The sequence below is a fragment of the Cnephaeus nilssonii genome (assembly GCF_951640355.1).
Source record: "Cnephaeus nilssonii genome assembly, chromosome: 3".
Lineage (NCBI taxonomy): Eukaryota > Metazoa > Chordata > Mammalia > Chiroptera > Vespertilionidae > Cnephaeus > Cnephaeus nilssonii.
The window spans coordinates 48,965,500-48,992,333 of NC_137074.1; the positions used below are offsets into that span (position 1 = coordinate 48,965,500).

The 26,834-nt window shown below is 40.6% G+C and overlaps 1 protein-coding gene across 3 annotated transcripts in view; it reads right to left on the reverse strand.

The window, feature by feature from the left end:
* FGF12 (fibroblast growth factor 12) overlaps positions 1–26,834 on the reverse strand; it is a gene marked incomplete at its 5' end in the record, with an annotated part of 401,111 nt that overhangs the window by 2,627 nt on the left and 371,650 nt on the right. For all 3 annotated transcript variants that reach the window (XM_079767431.1, XM_079767430.1, XM_079767429.1), the window contains one exon: positions 22,983–23,181. In XM_079767431.1, coding sequence (XP_079623557.1) covers positions 22,983–23,181 — 199 coding nt within the window. The remainder of the gene's footprint in view (positions 1–22,982; positions 23,182–26,834) is intronic.

Here is a 26,834-nt window from a genome sequence, read left to right on the forward strand (position 1 = left end):
GGCTGGGGGAGCAGTAAGGGGCGACCAGGCCGGTGAGGGGGCAGCTAGGGGTGACTAGGCTAGCAGGGGTGGGCAGTTAGGGGTGATCAGGCAGGCAGGCAGGTGAACATTTAGGAGTCAATGGTCCTGGATTGTGAGAGGAATATCCTACTGCCGGTTCAGGCCTGATCCCCAGGAGGGGTCTGGATTGGAGAGGGTACAGGCTCGACTGAGGGGACACCCCCAACGTGCATGAATTTCATGCACCAGGCCTCTAGTCTATTTATATAAAAGGCTAAGTGACCTCCGACCATCTGACCAGTAACTATGACACGTAATGACCACCAGGGGGCAGACGCTCCAACTGGTAGCTATGACACACACTGACCACCAGGGGGGCAGACACTCAATTCAGGAGCTGCCGAGCTGTGGTGACTTGGCAGTGGTGGTTCTTGGGTGACACACCCAGAACCAGAGAGGAGGGAGCCCGATTCCAGGGTGCATAACCCGAGAACCACCCTCTCGCAATCTGGGACCCCTCAGGGTATGTCGGAGAGTCAGTTTTGTCCTATTCTCACAGGCCAGGCCGAGGGACCCCACCTGCCAGAGGGACCCCCACTCACTCTGCAGATGCCCTTTGAGCTGTGGTGCGGCTGGCCGAGGAGGGACTGTGAGAGATTGGCTCCAGGAAGTGTCCTGCCATCTCGACCAGTCCTGCCCCACTGGCCACCTTCTAATTAATTTCCTTTCAATATGCACCAGGGCACTGGTGTCTGTATATTGCTTTAGGAAATATGGTCATTTTAACTATGTTGATTCTTCCAATCCATCAACATGGATTATCTTTCCATTTCTTTGTGTCTTCTTCAATTTCTTTCAGAAATGTATTGTTTCCAGTGTGTAGGTCCTTCACATCCTTTATTAAGTTTATTCCTAGGTATTTTATTATTTTTGTTGCACCTGCAAATGGAATTTTTTTCATTTATTTTTCTAAAATGTCATTGTTAGTATATAGGAACGCAATAAGTTTTTGTATATTGATTTTATACTCTGCAACATTACTGTATTTGTTTATTAATATAATACAACACTATCAAGTATGGCTTATTCAGGGTATAAGGATATATAAAACATGTAAATATGTAAGTTGATCAATGTGGTACACCACATTAACAAAATAAAGGATAAAAATCATATGATCATACATATGTATTTTTAAATGAGATTTTAAGGTATTTCAATTATTGCACTGAGTGGGTCCTCAAATATCCTTAAAGGACTGTCTTTGGCCTAACCTAAGTAGCAAAGTGTACAGAGAAAACTAACTCAGAATGAATTGATCCTGTAATTTTAAGATGGTGCCAGTGGTAATTAAATTTTTTGTCTTTCTTTTACAAAAGAAATATTCTTATGGAAGATTCTACTGGAATCTTAAAGTTTCTTACCTGTATTTCTCTTATGAATAGTGTAAAAATCTCTAAAATTAAAGCATATATTTATATGTGCTAAATATAGCCATTTATTTATAACTGGTTAGTGCATAGGGGAACTTGGAAGAAGTAATGAAGTGATTTAGTTGGAAAGTTGCTCATATGATGCCGTGAAGCAGTTTTTCAGTACTCTGTCACCTAATTGGCTGTAAAAACACATATATCCCCAGGCTTGTTCTATAAAGTACATTTTAAATCCAAAATATAAACCAAAATCACTATGATGTACTCAATAACCACAATGATAATTTAAGAACAACTTTAATCCCTTTAATATATATGTTATTTAAAGGTTTTTAAAGTCATTTTAAATTGATTAACCCATTTGATAATTATAATAAGCCTGTGAGAAATTTTTATTCCTGATTTTGTAAAAAATTAAGCAACTTCCCTAAATTCAGATGGTGAGTAGTGGCAAAGACAATGAGAATATAGGGTTTCAAATGCATAATTGAGAGATTTTAATAAAAGCCATTCATCAAATAAATGTACAAATGACTGTTTTATATCAGACAATGTTATTATACCCATATATCAATCAATATTCAACTTGGTGTTACCTCTACTATTACTCATGTCATCCAAAAATGCTAATAAAAACAAATGCAGGATGGCTATTGTAAAAACTAAAAAAAACAAAAAAAAAAAACAGAAAATATGTGAAGAAACTGGAACCTTTGTATATTGCTGGTAGGAATATAAAATGCTTAGCCATTGTGGGAAACAATATGGTGATTATTCAAAAAATTAAACATAGAATTACCATGTGATTCAAAAATTCTACTTCTGGATATGTACCAAAAACAAATGAAAAGTAGAAACATGCACAGATATTTGCATACCCATGTTCACAGCAGCATTACTTACAATAGCCAAAAAATGAGATCAGCCAAAGCATTCATCAATGGAAGAATGAATAAACAAAATGTGATGTATACATACAGTGAAAAACTGTACAATCTTAAAGGCAATTCTGACACAAGCATGGATGAACCTTGAGGACATTACACTAAGTGAAATAACCTAGACACAAAATGACAAATAATTTATAATTCTCTTTAAATGAGATACCTACAGTATTTAAATTCATAGAAATAGAAAGTAGGATGATGTGGCCAGGGGCTGAAAGAAGGGAGAATGAGAAGTTAATATTTAATGGGTACAGAGTTTCAGTTGGGAAATACAAAGAAGTTTTAGAGATAAATGATAGCAATAGCTGTACAGCAATGTAAATGTACTTAATGGCACTGAAATGTACACTTAAAATGGTAAATTTTGTGTTGTATACGTTTTATACAACACAATTAATAATCCTATATAATAAATATGTAATATGCAAAGAGACCATTACTCCAACATACAAGATGACCACCCCCATGTGCTCAAAGATGGCCACCCCCAGGTGGATACAAATGGCCACCACAAGATGGCTGGCAGGGAAGGGCAGTTGTGGGCAATCAGGCAAGCATGGAGGGCAATTAGGGGTGACTGGGCTGGCAGGGTAGGGCAGTTAGGGGTGACCAGGCTGGCAGGGGAGGGCAGTTGGGGGCAACCAGGCCTGCAGAGGAGGGCAGTTGGCAGAGACTAGGCCTGTAAGGGAAGGCAGTTGGGGGCAACCAGGGCAGCAAGGGAGGGCAGTTGGGGGCAACCAGTCCTGCAGGGGAGGGCAGTTAGGGGCAATCGGGCTGGCAGGAGAGCAGTTAGGCATTGATCAGGCTGGCAGGGGAGTGATTAGGAAGTGATCAGGCTAGCAGGCAGAAGTGGTTAGGGGCAATCAGGCAGGCAGGCTGGCGACCAGTTGGGAGTCAGCAGTCCTGGATTGTGAGAGGGATGTCCCAGATTGGAGAGGGAGCAGGCTGGGCTGAGTGACATCCCTCCCTCCCCCCCCCATGCACAAATTTCATGCACCGGGCCTCTAGTTACATATAATTTAAAAAATCACCCACAGTTTAAAAATAATGCTCTGAGTGTAAAGTATAAAAAAATAAGTGATTATTAAAGCTAGAGATGTGCTATTTGCCTGGGAAAAGCCAACAATTCCCCAATAGTAAAAAATATTAGTCTTAAGACTATACTATGAAAGAGAGTTGAGATATAATTGAAGGGGTATAGTGTTGGGGAGAAGATAGCAGAAGCTGATGAGAAAATCCTAAGAGTGCGCTGCCTAATACAGCAGCCACTAAAAATATGGTTAATCCGAATTCAAATGTGCTGTAAATATAAACACTATATTTGAAAGACCACACACATGCAAAAATATCTCAATAATAATGGCTTATCTATATAATAAAAGCCTAAGCAACCGTTATGGCGGAATAACCAGAATGACCAGTTGCTATGATGTACACTGACCACCCAGGGGCAGACACTTAATGCAGGAGCTGCCCTCGGGTGGTCAGTGTGCTCCTACAGGGGGAGCATCGCTCAGCCAGAAGCTGGGCTCACAGCCGGTGGGAGCCTCTGCAGCAGCACTAAGGTGCAGTGAGATGAGTGGTAAGGAGCAGCAAGGAGGGCGGTAAGGAGCAAGGGCTCCTGGACTGTGAGAGAGATGTCCAACTGCCAGCTTAGGCATGATCCCCCAGGCCTAAGCCAGCAGGTGGACATCTCTTGAGGGGTCCCAGATTGTGAGAGGGCACAGGCCGGCTTGAAGGCCCCCTCCTCCAATGCACAAATTTTGTGTACTGGGTCTCTAGTACTGATTATAAATTGAAATGATCATATTTTAGATATACTGGGTTGAATTTATTATTAAAATTTATTTTACTTATTTTGGTTTTTAAATGTGATTACTAGAATATTTTAAATTATGTATATAGCTCATAATATTTCTTAAACAGTGCTATCTTAGAAGAATTTGCTGTTCTCTGGAAGAGAAGTGCTTTGATGAGAACTAAAGCTATAAATCACTATATGATAGGGAGGTTGGTTGAGAAAACTTCCTGACCTTATTGGACCTGACCTGCATATGAAACATGCACAGATATGACTTTGAAGACTTTGAAGAAGCAGAGTGTTGTGAATGGTAAGTGCCAAGATAGAGCCATTTAGGTAGAGGGAACTAAAGTGAAGGCAGGAGGCTATAAAGAATTTTGCATTATGCAGGTCCTACTCGTGAACATTGGAACCATTCGGCTAACCATGAAACTGCATTATGGATTTTACTTCCTCCTTACCATGGCAACCAGATCATCTATATTCTTCACTTTGAAAAGAGCCAATCCTTTCACCAGCCAGCATCATCCATATACATCAAGGGCCTAAATGGGAACAGCACTTAAGTTTTTCCATCCCTCGTTTACATATTGGACCTAACCAATTCCTGTTAACCTAGCCACATCCTTCATTTGTATGGAGGCCTTAAATGACAGCTGCACTTGTGGTTTTGCTTTTAGAAACCCTGGCTTTCTTTGTTCTCTCTAGAGCACAATTTACCTGAATCTGTGCCTCCGGATTGCAATCTCTTTTTCAAATAAATACTTCTTATTCTTTGTTACAGCCTAAACCTTTATTTTGGTAAAAGGCATCTTAGATGTCTTTGATAGGATGAACTAGTTCACAAAACATTTCCTGATCCTTTTAACTCAGCTTAACTAATCTTACAGCACTTTAATTCTATTACTGACATTTCATTTTTTTCTCTTCTCAAATTTAAATTACTCTTTGCTAACTAATATCCAAAGATCAATTTGTTCAAGCATTCATTTGTTCATTTTTTCTATGAACAGGTGAATATTTACTTTGTACCAGGCAATCTGCCTGATTCTGTGTCATCTGCAAGAAATGACCTCTTGACTCCTGGCCTCAAGGAGCTCAAAGCTGAGAGAGAGCTCGAAAAACACCGGGTAGGAAGGGCCATAGCAGAGAATTAAATGGAAAGGAGTAAATAAAAAAGCTATCTGATTTAGCCTAAAAAATGCAGAGGATTTAGAGAGATGGATGATCTAATAAATAAAGATGAAGAGATGAAAAACATTGACTGGCTGAAGAATGGGGTAAAATAGAGAAATGGTGAGGGGTAGGATTGACAGGGCTAATTTGTGTCAGACATCCTGAATTCCTGGCTAGGCCATTAAAACTGTGATTATGATATATACCAGCCTCAATTTGATAGTGAATGCAAAGTTAATAATATGTCCATCAAGTATATGAGTGCATAGGGGGAAATCTATTTAGCCAATCTCTTTATCGAGAAAAATATCTAACTATGTTTGCATGACATGAATACAGCCAGTCAGATTAGTCAAGAAGAATCTGTCAAACTGAATCTTAAGGCATGGATTCCATAAGGAAAGGTTGGGAGCATTTGAAAATTTCATGAGTTGTTCTGATGCCCTGTGAACACAATCTTATGTTTTAGGAACAAATCTGGCTGAGGTACCATTACATATGAGAAAAGCTGTTTATCTAATATCCTACCTAATAATAGACAAATATGCAAATTGACCGCACCTTCGCTACGTCCAAGCCACGCCCACCAACCAAACCACGCCCACCAGCCAATCAGGACGAGTATGCAAATTACCACCAACAAAGATGGCAGCTAATTTGCATATCAAGACTGCAAAGAAAGAAGCCAAGAGATACTGAAGGGAGCAAAGCTGCTGAGAAGCAAGCAAGCCGGGGGGAGGAGAAGGGAGGAGCGGAGGCGGGGCCGGGGGAGAAGGAAGGAAAGCGGGGCGGGGCGGGCTGGCGGAGAAGGCGGGCCGGGGGACAAGGGAGGAGTGGAGGCGGGGCGGGGTAGAGTGCAGCAGGAAACCCTATTGCAGGATTTTTCCTGCAATGGGAAAGCTAGTAGATAATATTTAATATACTCCAAGTACTATAGTTTTGACTGCAATTGAAAATGGGGTTCACTCAGTCAAGCTAATTGACATGTTGAGAAGAGTCATCCTTTTGTTTTGTAGAGAGCTTATTTTAAGCACTTAAGAAAACTAAACAACAAATGATAAATCAAGAGTTACCAATCCCACATGTGAAAATAACATACTTTACTGTACAGTAAACACTAAACACAATTTTAAACAGCTACCAGTAAGAATTTGAAGTTCTGGAATTAATTTCCAATCATGTAATACTAAGCATTTGGGGGAAACCTTTAAGAAGCATGTCTAGGAAACTGTCTAGGTTCTGATTATCACTAGTTCTATAAGTCTACCCCTCTGAAATTGTGCTCAACGCATTCCTATCCCATGCAAGATTAAGTTTTTCTCTTCCTAATAATCAGGACCTTATTAGTAATTGCAAAGAACCCCAGTAGTTCATAGTACAGTGATATTTAAAGAGAGGGCTTTCCTATCACTTTCTGTTATAACAAACTGTTATTTCATAAGGAATCTATATCTATATCTATATCTATCTATCTATTTATCTCTGTCTCTCTCTGTCTCTCTGTCTCTCTCTCTATATATATATATTTATATATATATATATATATATATATATATATATATATATATATATATATATGGCTTTAGGAATCTCTAGTTTTTTTTTTAATCCTTTGTTCTTGATTATGTTCTGATTCCATCTGCTTTATGCATTCTGATCCACTACAGCTGTGAGAGCGAAGTCTGATATTCTAGTTTCATTTGTTGAGGAATATTTTCCAGACTTGAAATTAAGTGAAAAAACAAGCAAACTAAATAATCCAACTCCATAACTTGCTTGTCCTCCCCGCTCCCAATCCTGTTAACAGAAACTCAGATTTAGTGCCACCAGCCACTTAACAGCTGGAAACAATTCCTCTGGATTTGGGCAACTTGGGATGTTACTGTCTAATGCTATATTGTTCAGAACCTTGTAGGCTATTCATTGATGCAGATTTTATTTTCAATGGGCATGATTTAATGCTAGTATTGGGTATGGAATTACTTTCTAAATGGGTTTCTCTCTGATTTCATTTTACACTATTCTCCAACAAATTTGGAAATTATTCACTGTCCTGATGATGCAATACCTGAATGATTAACATTACCACTCTTTCATCTGGCCCTTCTGGGTTGTCTTTGATCACATTTCTTGCCCCCTTTCCTCTTTAATGTAGAAAAAATTCTTTGTTTTTTACCTGACAGTATATTTTTGAGATAAATATCACTGTTCCTCTAGCATATGTGGTATCATAATAGTTTTAGATAAGAGGTAAAGGAGATAATGTCCTGAAAAGGGAAGTATTTCTGTTTGGTTTTTAGTACCCTTTCTTCAAATAAGTTTTCTTCCTACTTTTTTTTTCTATTCTGATATATGTTTCAATTTCTTCCTCTTCTTTCTCATCCTCTTACTCCTCTCCCCTTCATCTCCCCACTCTTCTTCTTCTCCTAGATATTTCCTTTTATTCCTCTTTTGACTTTTCTTGATCTATAGTACATTGAAGCCAAAGGATTCACCTCAGATTTCGGAGTAAAAATGGGGTAGAGAGATTTGGTGAGAGAGTATTCTTGCTTATTTGTAGACACAAGGCAAGTGTAGGTTTCTAACAACAGTCCACATCATGTATTACTTTAACACATAGCAGAAACCCCAGTTCAACCTGTTAATATGAGCAGAACACGTCTGTATGGTGGACACCAGTTACCTTGTGACTTGACAATGAAGGTTATCATTTTCACAACCGCCTGAGATACACGGGCTGTATGTCTGTAGCAAGCCCTGCAGTCCTGGTATCACAAATAAAATGCTACACTTGGCCCTAACAAGACCATAAACTATGAATTTTGTAACAATATATGCTATTTGCTTTATTTTTGCTTTATTTTTTAAATGCAAGACTGTATCATTAGAAAAGAAAAAATCCCAAATATATATTGGGCTTTGAAGACTTGTTAACAACAAAATCCATCCTATCTTTGTAAGATTAGGTATGGGTGTTTCCAAGGCAAGCTTTCCATTTAATATTTTTCTTTTTATATTCTTTCACTGGTTCCTCTGTTGCAGATGCAGTTTATCAGAATATGCAGGCATTCCTTGCCATTATAATAGTTCATATTCCCTGTTTGCAACTTTTAACATTCAACAATCAATTTTATTTCAGTTATCAAAAATGTATCCTGGAAAACTTAAACTAAAATAATGCCTTTCTTAAAAGTTTAAAAAAAAGTTAAATTCAGTAGTTGCTGTTATTTATTAATCAGGCAACTTAATAAACCAGGTACCTGGTACCTGCTGCCCTCATAATCATAGTTAATATTAATTGAGCACTTACTATATATCTGCACTTTATATACACTGAGGTTATTTTAAATTACCTTAAAAGGTAGAGAAATTATTGGTCCCTTTGGCAATTGAGGAATCTGAAGAACAAAATGGTAGTTTGTTCTTAGTAGTGTGCTGACACAGGGTGGAATCAGCACTCAAATTAATGTGTAATTAATTTCAGGGTTCCTGTTCTAAGCTCATAGTCCAATAGTTTAGTATGCCTGAAGAAAAACAGAAAGCTTTTCTGACTGGTCTCATGTTAAAATCTCGACCCTAAATCTCATGGGCCTGGGTTCTCGACACTCTCTGGAATCCTACTACATTTCTCTAGCCAATTGCCACTCCCATTATTCCCAAGTGACTATCCCATATCTTCTCTTTGCTCTTCAAACTTCCAAAAGCACCTCAAACCCTCCTCTTACTCAGGTAATAGGCCTGCCTTCTTTCTTTTCCTCTTCTCTTTTCTCTTCCTATCCTTCTCTCTTTCCGTCTTTCCTCCCTTTCCATTCCCTCTCTTTCTTCATTTTAATCAATAAACTACCCTACTTTGTATTACACTTAGAAAAGACAAGAAGAGAAAGTTTTCATATTTCCACCACAAAAATTACTAACCTGCCCACATCTGCTCACACATGTCCTGGCTTCCGCTTGCTGCATGCATGGGCGCTGACCATTCCTATCTGAACCTGGCCCTGCACTTGCCACTTGTGCACTTGATCCCATCCCCTCTACTCAGTGACCCTCTCTCCTATAATAGCAGTTTTTATTTCCCATTGGTCTATAAATGTCTTACAATAGCATTAAACAAATCAACAATCCCACTATGTAACCATGATGTTTCTCTCCTCCTTGCTCCCCATTTCTCTACTTCCCTTTCAGAACAGATTTCCTCAAATGTGTCAGTGAATATCACTTTCTTATTTTGTTTACCTCCTGTGGTATCTTTTTTAAAAATATTGTTTTACTGATTTTAGAAAGAGGAAGGGAGAGGGAAAGAGATAGAAACATCAGTGATGAGAGAGAATCATTGATCAGCTGCCTCCTGCATGCTCCCTACTGGGGATCAAGCCCACAATCTGGGCATGTGCCCTGACCAGGTATGGAACTGTGACCTAGTTCATAGATGGATGCTCAACCACTGAGCCACACCAGCTGGGCTCCTGTGATATCTTGAATCTACCTCAGTTAGACTTACTCCCTACTTCCTCCACTGAAAGCACTCATGTCAAGTCGTCAAGTCACTACTGGCCATACATTACCACACAACAGCTAATCCTCATCCAGCAGCACATGGGATGCTGGGCAGAGTTTGATGGAGATAATAGCTTTGGTCACAGTTTTGCCTTTTAGCTACAGTATGGACATAGAGGGAGGTTATTTAACTTCTCTTAAACTCAGTTCCTCCTGTTTACAATTGGGATGCTAATCTTAACATGAAAAATCCCAGAGTGTTAGTGACTATCAAATGACACTGGTTATGGAAGCATGTCTACAATAACAATGAGCCATGTAAAATCAAATATAAAGTAATAAACTGTTATTAATGATTACTTTTATATTACTGCTAGTTCCTTGAAAATCACTTAAGGTTTTAGAGTTCTGGTAGTTATGGGGGGAACTAGACATAAGTCATTGAGTGGCAATACTGATCTGTAATGGAGAGTTAGAAAACTTGTGTGTGGGGCAATTGTTGCTGCTGACAAACTCTGTTTTTCAAATGGAGGCAATAACTCCAGTTTCTAACAAAGCTCATAAATGACATTTTATAAAGAACCCCCATCCTGTATCAGTTTTCATCAAAATATAATAAAATATGACTAATTTTTTTATTACTACCAATTTAATGACATTTACCTTGGCCCCTGTAATTTTCAAGAAATGGAAAGGATAGATGGCTCTGTTAGTTAATGAACCATTAAAGATATTTAATTGCCTTAATAGCAGATCATGAAAGGGTGTTGGCAATTAACATGAAGCAATTGCACACCTTAATTGAAGTCACATGGAATCCCTCTGGAACTGGAGGAGAATTTTAAGAGCTGGTTTGGAAGCAATGCATTGCCAAAGGAATCTACCCAGTATGCTGTAAATATCCTCCTATATAATAAAGAGGTAATATGCAAATTGACCATTGCTCCAACACAAAAGATAGCCACCCCCATGTGGACACAAGATGGCCACCACCAGATGGCCAGCAAGGAAGGGCAGTTGTGGGTGACCAGGCCAGCAGAGGAGGGCAGTTGGTGGCAACCAGGCCTGTAGGGGAGGGCAGTTGGGGGGGACAAGGCCAGCAGGGGAAGATAGTTGGCAGGGACCAGGCCAGCAAGGGAGGGCAGTTAGGGGTGACCAGGCTGGCAAGGGAGGGAAGTTAGGGGTGACCGAGCCAGCAGGGGAGGGCAGTTGGGGGTGACCAGGCCGGCAGGGGAGGGCAGTTAGGGGCAACCAGGCCTGCAGGGGAGGTCAGTTGGCAGGAACCAGACCTGCAGGGGAGGGCAGTTAGGGGTAACCATGCTGGGGAGGGCACTTAGGGGCAATTGGGCTGGCAGGGGAGGGCAGTTAGGGGCAATCGGGCCAGCAGGGGAGAAGTTAGGCATCAATCAGGCTGGCAGGGGAGTGATTAGGGGGTGATCAGGCAGGCAGACAGAAGAGGTTAGGGGCAATCAGGCAGGCAGGCAGGCGAGCTGTTGGGAGCCAGCAGTCCTGGATTGTGAGAGGGATGTCCCAGATTTGAGAGGGTGCAGGCTGGGCTGAGGGACACAACCCCCATCCCTGTGCATGAATATTATGCCCCGGGCCTTTTAGTCCTATCTAACAAAGAGGTAATATGAAAATTTACCATCACTCCAACACACAAGATGGCTTCCCCCATGTGGTCAAAGATGGCCTCCCCCATGTGGACACAAGATGGCCACCACAAGATGGCCAGCAGGGGAGGGCAGTTGGGGGTGATCAGGCCTGCAGGGAAGGGCAGTTGGCAGGGACCAGGCCTGTAGGTGAGGGTAGTTGGGAGCAATCAGGCCAGCAGGGGAGGACAGTTAGGGGTGACCGGGCCTTCAGGAAAGGGCAGTTGGGGGTGATCATGCCTGCAGGGGAGGGCATTTAGGGGTGACCATGCTGGGGAGTGCACTTAGGGGCAATCGGGCCAGCAGGGGAGAAGTTAGGCATCAATCAGGCTGGCAGGGGAATGATTAGGGGGTGATCAGGCAGGCAGGCAGAAGAGGTTAGGGGCAATCAGGCAGGCAGGCAGGCGAGCGGTTGGGAGCCAGCAGTCCTGGATTGTGAGAGGGATATCCCAGATTGGAGAGGGTGCAGGCTGGGCTGAGGGACACAACCCCCATCCCTGTGCATGAATATTATGCCCTGGGCCTTTAGTCCTATCTAACAAAGAGGTAATATGAAAATTTACCATCACTCCAACACACAAGATGGCTTCCCCCATGTGGTCAAAGATGGCCTCCCCCATGTGGACACAAGATGGCCACCACAAGATGGCCAGCAGGGGAGGGCAGTTGGGGGTAACCAGGCTTGTAGGTGAGGGTAGTTGGGGGCGATCAAGCCAGCAGGGGAGGACAGTTAGGGGTGACCGGGCCTTCAGGAAAGGGCAGTTGGGGGTTATCATGCCTACAGGGGAGGGTAGTTAGGGGGAACCAGTCCCGCAGGGGAGATAGTTGGGGAGGTGCAGGCCTCCAGGGGAGGGCAGTTAGGTGTGATCAGGCCAGCAGGGGAGGGCAGTTAGGGGCAATCAGGCCAGCAGGGGAGCCGTTAGGCGTCGATCAGGCTGGCAGGGGAGTGCTTAGGGGGTGATCAGGCTGGCTGGCAGAAGCAGTTAGGGGCAATCAGGCAGGCAGGCAGGCAGACAGGCAGGCAGGCGAGTGGTTGGGAGCCAGCAGTCCTGGATTGTGAGAAGGATGTCCGACTGCCCATTTAGGCCCGATCCTACCAGAATCGGACCTAAACACGCAGTCAGTCATCCCTCGAGGGGTCCCAGATTGGAGAGCATGCAGGCTGGGCTGAGGGACACCTCCCCTCCATGCACAAATTTCATGCACTAGGCCTCTAGTTTATTATAAAGAATTAAGAGACACTGTAAAAGTAAAAAAAAAAGAAAAAGAGCTACATCCTCATTTAGAAAGAGGTCAGAGCAATATTTGTGTAAGAGTGAAGAAGATATAGGAGAAGGATGTGTCGCAGTGAAGTGAGAGGGTTTTATTAAAGACTAAATTCAAAGGCAGGAAATAGCTGCTTTGAAGGAGTTAAATGGTTTGGGGGAAGAAGTTGTCACAGGCTAGCAGAGATCCCAAACTCAAAAAATTGGAGGAAAGGGAGTTGAGTTATCTTTTCTGTAATTAAATCAATCAGGGGCATTGGAGGTACTTTGTACTCCATTTTCTGTTTTTGTCATTTAGTATGGTTGGGTCCAAAGAAAGGATTTTGGAAAACAAGCTATTTAGTTATCAGTCCAGTTAATTGAAATAAAAGTATCAAAATAAATTTGCCACTGGTGTCCTTTCTACTGGAGCTTTACCTTAGGATTTTTTATTTATTCTGTTCTGTGGTGTCTTATTACACAGTTTTTGAAGGGGTTATTTTTTCCCCTCCAGATTCAATTTCCATTGTTTCTCATCCCTTATTCAATGTCACCCCTCATAGCATTCTCCAGTACATAACACAGTAACAAAATGTCCAATTTCCAAGGGAAAATAAAAAAGACACTTTTCAATGATCTGGCAGATTTTAGAAATAAAACTTTCTTATAATGGTTAATCTTCATATTATTCCTATGAAGGATTTATTTTTTACTCTATCTTCAGAGATTATTGAGGTTGAACAAAGTAAATTATTTTCTCAAAATGACATAGAAAATCACTTGCAAAACTTTTATCAGAACAATTAGGCATCTGTTTATCCATGATTAATTCTTTTCTATTAGGTTACTCTTTCTTGGTAATTAATTTAGAAGAATAATTGGCACTACCTCTACTAACTCCATGTGATAATTTAACCCAGCATTAACAGGCCCCCATCTCAACAGGAATAGAAATGTAAAAATGTAACCTGTTTAATATATTTAATTCCATGGTGCCAGAGTGTCAATTTACACTACAGTACATTAGGCTAAATCCAATATATCAATCACAATAATCTGAATAAATTTTAATATTTGCTTATGTCCAGATTTGACCCAAATGAGCCTAGAAACAACAAATTTAGTTGAGAACACCAAGTCTCAAACCTGGTTGCCATTAGAATCACTTAAACAGCTTTTTTTTTTTTTTTTTAATATATTTTATTGATTTTTTACAGAGAGGAAGGGAGAGGGATAGAGAGTTAGAAACATCGATGAGAGAGAAACATCGATCAGCTGCCTCCTGCACACCTCCTACTGGGGATGTGCCCACGACCAAGGTACATGACCTTGACCGGAATCGAGCCTGGGATCTTTCAGTCCGCAGGCCGACGCTCTATTCACTGAGCCAAACCGGTTTTGGCGACTTAAACAGCTTTTAAACCTGTTGATTCCTAGGTCATAAATAAGTAAATCAGAACATTTTGGGGATTTGTTCTGAGAATCTATGAACACTCCAGATGGCTCTGGAAATCTATTTTTTCCCCCCAGGATTAAGTTCTTGTAGCTTACATCTTTGGAAAGTGCACACATTCTTTTCAGGGGGAAGAAACGAGATTCTGAATACCAAACCACATGCAGGAGCTGAGTAATGAGCTTCAGGGAGTAGGAAGGAGGTGAAAAGGAGGAGACTGTGTCTTATTCTTTGTCAAAGAGTATCTGGCTGCTGTATTTGAAACTAAAGGAGGAAGTCACCACCAAGACAATTTAAATAGGGGGAGTTGCTTATCTGTGGTGTGAACAATGCTCTCAAAGGGCAACACTGGGAATTGTGAAGGCTGCACTGTTGCCTTAAATTCCAAGGGAGGGGACCCATGGAAGTGGAGGTTTATGTGCGAGGCATATAGCAATGGTTTTAAATATTGAGTCCACCCATCTATCTGAATAGATGCCCTTGCAACCCCTCATTAACACCTCCTGTGTTCTAAACACAGCATGGCGGGTGAAGCTGTGCAGAGAAAGGGCTGCTGGATAATTACTGTATTATCAGGGAATCAGTGTAGGACGGAAAGGTGTTCAAGCTGGCAGAGCTTAATTTGGGGAATCCTGACATTCAAAATGATATCACCAGCGAGACAGAAAAAAAGGCAGAGCTATTTCAAATAAAGAAACAAGACAAACCTACCCTGGCTTTTATCCATAAGGGCCGGTTCCCTTCACAAAAAAAGGACATTTAGTGTCTATGGGACTGGACTCTACTGGTATCAGTATTAGGGGTGGGTTTTTGGGTTTATAAAAATTCATTACCAAACTGAAAAGAATTGACAACTTTTCTGGTTAAACAGCAATATGTCTAATTTCTTATGAAGCTGTCATTTTCCATTTCTTTTCTAAAAGTGTCTTGTAGTTATATGCTTCAGATGAGGGCTATAGAAAAATATAAAAAACTCTATGCTAAGTGTTATGGCTAGAATGTCTTTCATTCTACCCCCCTCCAATAAAAGTCACAAACCACCCATTATGGAAATAGCTGATAAAATTGTACTGTATTCATTCAATAATTCAATAAGGAAAATGTGTTTAGAATCTTTTTATATGTAAATCCTATGCTGGGTTCCAAGAAGGACTATGGTTTTACAATAAAGTGCTTATAAAGCCTACCACAGAATGCCATTGCCAAAGAACTTTAGAAATCGTCTGGTCCCAATTCTTCTTCTATGGAGTAGGAAATGAAGCCTGTTAAGTTCATCAGAAAAAGTGACATATTCCTAATTCATTCTTGCCTACTTTTAACATGGCATTCCCATAACTATCCTATCTGATCAACTACCAATATGAATTTATATCATCATATACATGCTCTCAATTTTGTGTGGTTTAGAATTACCTAACTATTCAAGTTGTGTCATGGTATAAAATTTCTGCTTTGCTCTCAGCAACTTTTCTGAGTATTTGCATATGCATAGGCTTGCTTCAGACTGAAGGGCAGTACAGTAGAAGGGTTAAGTACATGAGCATTGACACTAGGCTTCCTAGGTGGCAATCCAAGTTTCGTATTTATCTAGCCCTGTGATCTTGGATGGGTTAATTACTTTAAATATTAGTTTTCTCATCAATAAAATAAGGATAAATAACATAGGGCCATTGTGAGATTTAATTAGACAATGTATTCAAGTTGCCTCGCAAATGGTAAACTGATAAATTGTATGTAGAAGTAGTAAGACTAGTAATAGTAGTAATAATAGTGGTAGCAAGAGTAGTTTTGGGTTCCTAGCAGGGAGAAAAAAGTTCTCCTAAGATTAAGTGTACATAACTCTGATAAATAATGGTAACCAGTAAGCATCATTTAATGATATAAAAACATAACTTTCATGGATAATTATTGGGTAATTGTTTTTATGTTTTGTGTTATATTAACAATATCAAGGTCTAGATGAGGCATAAGAGTATGGGCCAATTTCATGTGTATCAGGCAAGTTACAATATAAGAGCATGAAGGTCTCCATGAATCTAAAACAACTTTTATTTCTAAGGAGCAAGATTTAAAAAGAAGGTTTGAATTCTGGCTCTGCCAGTTACAATCTGCTTGATTTGGGGAAAATTAATGTTTCTGGGCTTCATTTTCCACATTTGTGAAATAGGGAGAGTACTAGAATCTATTTGGTAGAAATGGAATAAAAAATAGAACAGGCAATAATTGAGATATGCATAGTGCAATAACTGTACAAAATAAGCATTTCTAAAGCTGCTAGGTAGTATTGTTCAAAAGAGTGAATCTTGCTTTCTAAGACAAAAGGCAAAGACATTTCTATGGAATAAAAGGTCTTTGATCTGAAACTAATTAAGTTCTTGTTCTCATATTTGGAAGCGGCTTTCATCATATTCTATATACTTCATACCTAAGGTCCTTGGCCATAATCTAGAGAGACAAAGTGCCTTGGAAGTAAATCCAAGTACTAGTAAATCTGATTTTAAAATGGACCTTATTTTTTCCCAGAAAAAAAAAGGAAAATTATCCTAAAGCATCAGTAAATAAGAAAAATAAAAACATGCCTAGCTGGAATGGCTCAGTGATTGAGCATCGACCTATGATCTAGGAGGTCAGGGTTTGATTCCCAGTCAGGGCATATGCCTGGGTAGCAGGCTTGATCCCAGTGTGGGGCATTCAGGAGGCAGCCAATCAATGATTCTCTCTCATCATTAATGTTTCTGGCTCTCCCTCCCTCTCCCTTCCTCTCTGAAATAAATCTATCTAATAAAAAGGAAATATGCAAATTGACCGTCACACCATCACAAATATGGAGGCACCCACAGTGGAGGCAGGGTTTCTGTAACACAAGATGGCTGTGCCCACAGTGGAGGTGGGATTTCCCCATAACACAAGATGGCTGCACCCACAGTGGAGACTGAGTTTCCGTAACAAGCCTTAATGAGCAATCAGCAGGGACCTGAGGCTGCGTGGCACTGGGCCGGGGTAGGAGACCTCAGGATGCACCCCCACCCTTCTGGTTGGGCTTTACAGGGGACCTCAGGTTGTGCCCCTGGCCCTGGCGCCAGGCTGGGGGACCTCAGACTATGACCCCATCCTGGCACCAGGCTGGGGGACCTCAGGCCATGCCTCTCTGCCCCTGTGCCAGGCCAGGGGACCTTAGGCTGCACCCCCTGCCTGGCAGGGCTTGACGGGGGACCTCAGGCTGCACCCCCCACCCCAGTACCAGGCCAGGAAACCTCAGGCTGTGCACCCCACCCTGGCACTGGGTCAAGGGACCTGAGGCCACACTCCCCTCCCAGTGGGGCTTGACAGGGGACTTCAGGCTGGCCCCCTGCACAGCGGGGCTTGATGGGGGATCTGAGGCTGCGCTTCTTGCCTGGCACCAGACCAGGAAACCTGAGACTGTGCCTCCCGGCTTGACAAGGGTGGGGCCGGCCGGGTCTGGATCTTGCCCAATGGAGTTTGGATCGGCTGGGTCTGGGTCTCGCACGATTTTGAAGCGTTGTGGGTGGGCGGGGACTTGACTCTGGGTCCCACGTCACACCCCAGACTCTAACAGGAGGAAGATTTTCATATACATTTTACTAATTTTCTTTCATCTCTGACACTTCTATTATAGAGAAAGGGCAAATAGCAATATTAAAATATTCCCTCTAATTAATCCCCTTTTAATGTGCATGAATTTTGTGCACCAGGCCACTAGTCTAATCTAATAAAAGGATAATATGCAAATTAACCATCACTCCATCACAAATATAGTGGTGCCCATAGAGGCCGGGGCGGGAAGCTGGCATCTTCACCCTGGCGACAAGGCCAGTGTCCCGTGGGCTGGCCGTGGAGGGAGGGCATCTGGGCAGGTCTGGGGCAGACATAACGCAGGGCTGGCGGCATGTTCCTGGTGGCCGCCACAGGGCTCGGAGCACACCCCCACCCCAGTGGACACAGCACAGGGGGGCCTCTGCGCGTGAGCTGCAGAGGAAACACCTTTTCTGACCACTCATTGGCTAAGCTCCCTGTACACCGCCACTCACAGTATTTTTGGTATCTTGGGTAATAAGAATCGAAGAAGGTGATCTAGGGTTTTCCACCACACTCCTGGAGAAAAAAACTAAGGTTTGCTGCTAGAGGAGCTAAGAAATGTCATATCCTGCCCTAGCCAGTTTGGCTCAGTAGATAGAAGAACCTTGGCCTGCTGACCGCAGGGTCTGGGTTCGATTCTAATCAAGGGCATGTACCTAGGTTTCAGGTTCCTCCCTGGGTGGGGCCCAGGTCAGGGCTCATGCAGGAGGCAACCAATTGAAGTGTCCCTCTCCCATTGATGTTTCTCTCTGTCTTTCCCTCTCTCTTCCAAGCTCTCTAAAATCAATGGAAACATACCCTCAGGTGAGGCTAAAAAAAAAAGAAAGAAAGAAAGAAATGTCATATCCTATGAAAGACACATCTGCAAAATGCCTAAAGAAAATTGTCATTTTTTCGTGGTGAAGGGACTGGAGTCCATGTTGATGAAAACACCTTGGCAGCTGCGGCCACTGGCAGTGGCAGCAGCAGCAGGATGATGGGGCTGGCACATTTCCCTAATCAGCCCAATCACCTCCTACAGAGGGAAGCCAGACTGCGTCAGTAGGACATTCCCTGAGGGCTCCCAGTCTGTGAGAGGGGGCAGGCTGGGCTGAGGGATGCCCCCCCCAGTGCACAAATTTCATGCACCGGGTCTCTAGTATATATATATATAAAAGCCTAAGTGACTGAACGACTGGTCAACCAGTCGCTATGATGCTCACTGACCACCAGGGGAAGATGCTCAATGCAGGAGCTGATCCCTGGTGGTCAGTGCGCTCCCATGGTGGGAGTGCCACTCAGCTGACCTATGGGCACCAGATGCAGAGCTAATGGCTGGCAAGCATTGCTGCAGCAGCACGAGCCTCTTTCAATAGGGAATGGCTGAGCATGAGCCCGTGGCAGGTGCAGCAAGGCTGGGATGAGCGGGAGTGGCAGGCAGGAGCAGCAGGCAGCATTGGACTGCCCGTTTCGGCCCAATTCCTGCAGGCCATGCCGAGGGACCCCACTGGTGCACGAATCTGTGCACTGGACATCTAGTAAAAATATATATAATAACAAAAATAAAGAAAAATTTTAAAAAATCAAACAAAAGCTGTCAATGAGAAAGCTAGGAAATTGGAGTTATGAGGTGATGGCAGGCTGAAGCGGAGGCCCCTCATTGTCCCAGTCCCATCTCGCCACTCTTCCCAAATCACTGAACATGTACTTGTTGGGTGGCCATCCAGAAAAAATACTATATTCTAAGTCTTCCTTGCACCTAAGCATGGCCATCTGACTAGGCTGTGGTCAGAGGGGTGGAAGTATCATAGCAGCAAATGGGGACCTTTTTGCAGAGAGCATGGCACAGCATCTCCTTCATCTTCCGTCTGTCTGGAATGAAGATGCTGGTTTGTTCCATGGGAATCAGTGCAGATCCAGGGCCAGCACAGTGTGTGGCTGTGCTGATTCATGGTTGTACAACCCACTGATAAGGGGAGGCACTGAAAACTGGGCAGATGCCATCTAGGTCCCGAACAATGGTAAGGACACAGCACTGGCCCTGGACAGATGCCATCTGGGTTTAGTTTGAGAGAAAATAAAACTCTTTATGATTAAACTGCTCTTCACATGGGTTTTGTTTTATATGCAGAAAGCCTAATTCAACATATACAACTAGAAATGTCTACTCATCTCTTTCCACATTTGTACTGAAATGTAGCAAGAAATGTAGAATGAAAGTAGCTCTGGAACTGGGAACATGATCATTGTGTACGTTTCTTTCCCAAATGCATATTGACTCAGAAGGAAACCTGACTAGCCACAGTGCAGTTGTGATGAGGGTGGTAGGTTATGGGTGTTTATTTGTTTTTTGGGGGAGTGGGGGGGGTCAGTATGAAATATATTAGCCATAAAAGGAATGAATAAAACACAACAATATTTTCATTTTCCTGAACTTCCCAAAAGTTGCTAATGAGCATATAATACTTGCAAAACAACCACAACAACAAAATGTCAACTTAAAAGCATAAATGAAGGTGCAAAGATAAAAGCAAAACTTGTCTAGAACATCATTTTTAGAATCAATATGTTTGTCCATGCAAAACATTATCTCTTAGGCATCCTCTGCAAAACCTTACAAGTATGCACATCCTTGCCTTTACTCATGGGGTTTCTGGAGTTGTTTGTCCCGCCAAATCCCCACCTCTCATCTCAAATGGTCTGACCCAGGCCTAGGACTGAGGTACCTTTAAACATAGTCTTTTCCATGATATCATTCTTTTGGTGGAAGTGATAAGCTCCTTCCCTAAGTCCGTACAGCATTTCCTGCAGTGTGTGACATATCTCTTTTTACATTGTACTATTGCTGTTAGGAAACATTTCATATTTCCAGTACAAAGTTCTCTGGATCAGGTAGCTCTTCTTTATCTCTATACTTAGCTATTCATTCATTTGTTCATTCATGTGATATGCCAGGTCTCTCACAAGATACAAGGAGATATGAGGAAAAAGGGGCAAAGAGTGAACCATGGATAAGAGGAGCTAGAGTAGAAAACAGGTAAATTGAATGCAATATGATAATTTCTAGGGGAGAGAAATGTATACAATGATAAGGTGACAGAATTCTTAATTCTATTTGAAGAAAGTCAGGGAGCCCCTCATGGAAGTACTGATTCTTAAATCAATTTTTTACAAGGACTAATAGGCATGTTCCAGGCACATAAGAACATGGAAATTGTGGGCATGGAAGGACAAAGAAAACTACATGGAGCACATATTAGTGAAAAAATGTTGCAGAAAGTAAAGTTCAGTTTTGTGTGCTTAAAAGTACAGTGTGTGAAAGGAAGTTTGAGGGAGAATAGGAACCTTGAATGTCACATTTCCCCTGTGCTTTAAATATGGTATTGATTTAACTAATGTTTGTTGACTGTTACTGTCATATGTATTCTGCAACAGGCATTTAGTCTTATACTGGTTGACCAGACCCTTTTAGATATTTAGGGGACAGCAATACTATCAATATCACAGTATAATGTATGTGTGTGTGTGTATGCATGTGTGTGTGTAATTGCAAAACATGACATTTGGTCCTGTCCAAAATGTCCACACCTAAGAAAACATCTCTGGGTTCAGAAAGCCCATAACATTTATTTAGACTTTTAATTTACAGGACCCTCACACCCTCACACAAGATGGCCGCCCCCATGTAGTCAAAATTGGCCGCCCCCATGGCCACCCCCAAGTCATCAAAGGTGGTTGCCCCCATGTGGTCAAAGATGGCCTCCACAAGATGGCTGGCAGGGGAGGGCAGTTAGGGGTGACCAGGCCAGCAGGGGAGGGCAGTTGAGGGGGACCAGGCCTGCATGGGAGGGCAGTTGGGAGGGACCAGGCATGCAGGGGAGCAGTTAGGTGTCAATCATGCTGGCAGGGTAGTGGTTAGGGGGTGATCAGACTGGCAAGCAGAAGCGGTTAAGGGCAATCAGGCAGGCAGGCAGGAGAGTGGTTGGGAGCCAGCAGTTCCTGATTGTGAGAGGGATGTTCGAGGGGTCCCAGATTGGAGAGGGTGCAGGCTGGGCTGAGGGAAACCCCCCCCCCCCAATGCACAAATTTTGTGCACCGGGCCTCTAGTTAGTATATAAAAATATTATCATTTTACTGATCTAATAATTGTGTTATGGCTGCACTGTCAATAATAACCCTCTTTTTTCTCAGTAGTCTAGCTGATAATGGTGCAAGGGGTGAGGTAGATAGGTCAGTGTGGACCAAATGTCTCCATGGGTACTTTGGACAAGGCCAAATATCAAGACCCTTTTGGCATAGACCATATGTCTCTGTGACATCTTAGGGCCAAATATCCACTAATCAAATGGAAATAAAATGTATAATGCATTGCAATGCACTGCCTCAATTTTCTCCTTTCCTCGAACAAGGAGCCTGAACTAATGTTTTAAGTAATTATAGTGTATGACATTTAAAGAAGAATAGTGTTATGTTGGTACATGTCCAGACCACTGCTGCTCTCAGAGCCTATATTAAAAAAAAAGAAAAGAAAAGAAAACTGTCTGGATGCAGTAATGCAGTAAATATGGTCACTCCAATGATATAGCCTCATCCTATTTAAGAAAGAAGTTGCAAAGAGTGAGTTTCCTCAGTATAAAATTACTTATTCCACTACTCAATTTGAAATAAGTCATATATTAAATATCAATTAAATAGAATTATCCTAAATAATGGAGGGAAAGTTATAGGCTCAACTGAGCATAACATTTAATACTGTAAATTAATACTTATTGATCACAGTATAACATACTATTTTCTTTCCTCAAAAATACAAATAAATATTAATAGATTATATTGTGAGATATATTCACAAAAAATAAAGATTAGGTTATAATCAAATTTCTAAAATGCTTTTGAAAACTTTAAAGCACTAAAATAGTATTCCTGGTTTCTTAAGGTTGTAGCCCAAGAATTAAATTGTTGTGTTCAAAAAAGAAGGAAATTATATTTCAAATGGTAACTACCACTACTTTTCTAATTTCAGCAATTTCTAGCTTTTCATATTCAAGCAGTTTTTTCTAAATACCAAGTAGTTGTAATATGATTTTCTTTATTTTTTAATATGAAGAGGTGCTATTGTGTTTTCGGAAATTTTGTTCTGATGTGTTGCATTCTAAGTAAACTCCACTGATCAGAGTCTAAAGAAGAAAAGAAGTTCATTTCATACCTTCAATGGGTTTTGGTACAAAATGTGACGAGGGCTTGGTTTTCTTCACTCTGTTCCCCTTCATAATTTGACCTTCTTTATTGAGTCCCAGAAACCATGCTCGGCCTGATTCTTGCTGACGGTACAATGTAGAAGAATAGATCACGTAGTAGTTTTCAAACACAGATTCCTTAAATTTGCATTCTGGAGTGAAAACATCCTGCAGGGGAAAAAAAAGATACAAAAGAGAGAAAGGATTTTAAAATGAATCAGCAATTGCTGAAATACAATGAACCTGAAATATAGGTCCGCTGTTAAGAACAAGTGAGACAGAATTGCACATAATTTCTATTTGTCCTTGGTTATAAATATTCATCATATAAAATAAAAAAAAACAACAACCAAGATTTTCTTTCTAAACAGCCTTTATCCTTCAGAACACAACAGCCACAACAGCTTCTGCTAGTCACTAGTTGGGCTAATATTAAGACTATTCCCATGTCCAAATTCTGATCCCATTATGTTTTATAAATTTAAAAGACTGGCCATTGTACATTTTAGTGTCTGTAAGCATAAAAAATGTATCCCTGAGAATCAAAATCAAACAAGACAACAGCACACACAGGCTCACTGGATGTTTTTGAAGGGTCTATCCTAGATGTACAAAAACCTATTACACAGTCAAGGATTGTTACACTAAATCACCACTATATTACTTCTTTGCTTAATCTCTGTAACTTTCCCTCTAATTTCTTGGAAACATTTTGTTTGATTTGGTTTTTGCTTTTTACTTAGTAATCAGAATCTCAGTTGAAAAACTCCCAGGAATAAGTATAGAAAAAAATATTATTATTACATTGTCTGACCTTCAATGAAACAGAATGCGATTTTAGTTCAAAAAGGAACCTGGTGGTGAACACACAATACAATATACAGATGATGTACTATAGAATTGTACATCTGAAACCTATATAATTTTATTAATTAATAAAACACATGTGTAAGCTCTTTAATGCCTATAAAAACCCATGCAATTATTTGACATTTCTTTTGCAGAGAATACTTTGACATCATAACTTTAAAAAGGTCTACATTTTAGAGTGACACCTACTTGGAATACATTTCTTTTTAATCCTCACCTGAGGATATTTTTTTCCCCATTGATTTCTAGAAAGAGTGAAAGGGAAGTAGGAAGGGGAGAGAGAGAGAGAAACATCAACATGAGAGAGACACATCAATTGGTTGCCTCCCACAGGCTCCACTACCAGGGCAGGGGAACCTGAAACTAAGGTATGTGCCTTTGACTGGGAATTGAACCTATGACCCTTCGGGCCACAGGCCTACACTTTAACCAGTGAGCCAAACTGGCCAGGACTGGAATACGTTTTTGATAAGTGAAGAATGTTATGCGATTCACTCACAACCACTTTTGCTCCTCCTAGCTTTACCTGCAAAATGTATGTTTTCCAACTCAAGTAGAAATACATGACTTGTCTAATCCTATGCAGGTAATTTAATTAAATTGTACTATAATTATGCTTTATCTTTATCCCATTCTTTGCAGATCCCCATTTCCTCCTTACGGCTCTCTATGTAATAATCCATGGGATGAATGTGAAATGAATAAATAAACACTTATTACACTGCAGCAATGGTCTCCTTTCTGTTTCTCAGAAACAACAAGCATAACACATTTCAAGTCCTTCACAACTGACATAACCTTTGTTCTTGAAAACCTCTCTTGAAGTGAGAGATCAAGCTGTGCTAATATGTGCCCTTACTGGGAATCGAACTGTGACCTCCTGGTTCATAGGTGGACACTTAACCACTGTGCAACGCAGGCCGAGCTCAACAATTCTTGGCATTAAAAATCTACTTCAACAAAAAATTTGGTGAAAAAACATCATGTGATCAGGATTTTTATTCTTGCATATCTCTAATTTGTGTTCAAATTGGGTCGATCACTTTCCTTTCTAGATTCCCGGTTCCCTAAATGTTACAGAGAAGTGTTTGTTGAACTAGGCAATAACAAATGTCACTTTTGACTTGTCTTTTACACCTTATCATTCATATAAAATAAATATTGCCTAGATGGCATGGCTCAGTGGTTGAGCATCTAAACAAGAGTTCACAGATTGGATTCCCAGTCAGTGCACATGTCCAGGTTGTGGACTCAATCCCCAGTAGAGGGTGTGCAAGAGGCAACCGATAGATGATATTTTTCTCTCATGGATGTTTCTATCTCTCTATCCCTCTTCCTTCTTCTCTCTAAAAATATAAATAAATAAAAACATTTAAAATAATAATAATAATAATAATAATAATAATAATTTTTGACATTAAAGGGCCAATATAAAATATTATTTGAAAATTAGTGCTTAGACACCAAAAAATAGTGATAACATATTATTAAGAAAACAAAATGAAAAGCATAAACAAAAATATAATAGAAAACAACTTTACTATTATGGAAGTAATTATGAATAATAATTCTATAATTTGTGAAAATAACTCATTTTTCAAACATATGCTAGATACAAAGGATCCTCTCATTTTGATCTCTTTCTTTTACAAAAAAATAAACAAACAAAAAACAAAATCTAAGGTCTTTTCAAAAGCATCTTTCCTGTTTTCTGTGCAACCTTGTTTATTTTGTAGTGATAAGGAAAAAAGAAATAAAACATTTGACAATTCTTAAACACAATTTATGTCCAACAATGCCAAAGATAGATAGTTCCTTTGATTATGTAACCTTTGCTTATTTGGCTGTGAAGCTTCTGGTTTGCTAACTTCATTAATGGCTTTCAGATGCACAGAACTTGAAAATCTTTGGTATATTAGCAATTGGGTTGTCAAGAGTATCGTCAAACATAATGACTTTAAATCAAGCAAGAGAATTATTGTTTTCCATCCTGACAAGAGGCAAAGAAAATGCTAAAATATGTTATCTCAAATGAAGCATGTTTAAAAAATATAGAACAAGTCAAATTTTATAACTTTAAAAATACTCTGCAGATATAGAAATATTTATCTATATCCTTTTTAGATAACTTCGACTGGAAAACTGCTGAGGTAATTTGTCTAACAATAAAGGTTCTTCACTAACATATTCTTTGCAGTATTTTACAAGCAACAAGGTAAAGTTTTATCATCAAGAAATAATGAAAACTGGTATATAGGAAACATAAATGTGGAGAGAGATAGACACATATATTCAAACCCCTGATTTTATAACTTGGACAAGTTATTTCATTTCTCTGAAGTTCGTGTCATCATCTATAAATTGAGACTAATGATACCATCATTACAAGACTGTGATTATTAAACAAGACAATAAAGGATGTATCTTATATAGTATGTGGCATATTACTTACTTTCTTTACTGCTAGTTACAATTTTCAGGTGATATATGATATGAGAAAAAGTTATCCTGAGTAGTAGGTTGAGAAAAGTTAATTTATGTGTGGACTCCAAATACTGTATCCCAAGTTTCTCTTCCCTATAAAAGGCTAATCAAGGCTACTTTGCTTTAGGTTAATTTGATCATTTGTATATAGAGCACACAAATAAATCTGACCATTTCTCTTTATCTGGTAGAAGATGTTTTTGACATAGCTTTAACAAAGACAATGAAGACTTTGAAATTGCTAAAGAATTTACTTCACCTCAGTCATCAATTCAAATGGAGACTGTAGCCACACCAAAAATAAAATCAAGAAAAGGCTGAGACTCAGAAGGGCAGCCATGAATGAATTAGGAAAAATCACCAAGAGCAAAGACGTGTCATTAAAGATTAACGCTAAGATCTTCCACATCCTAGTATTCCAAATTACTATGTACAGGTGTAATAGTTGGACAGTGAAGAAGATTAAT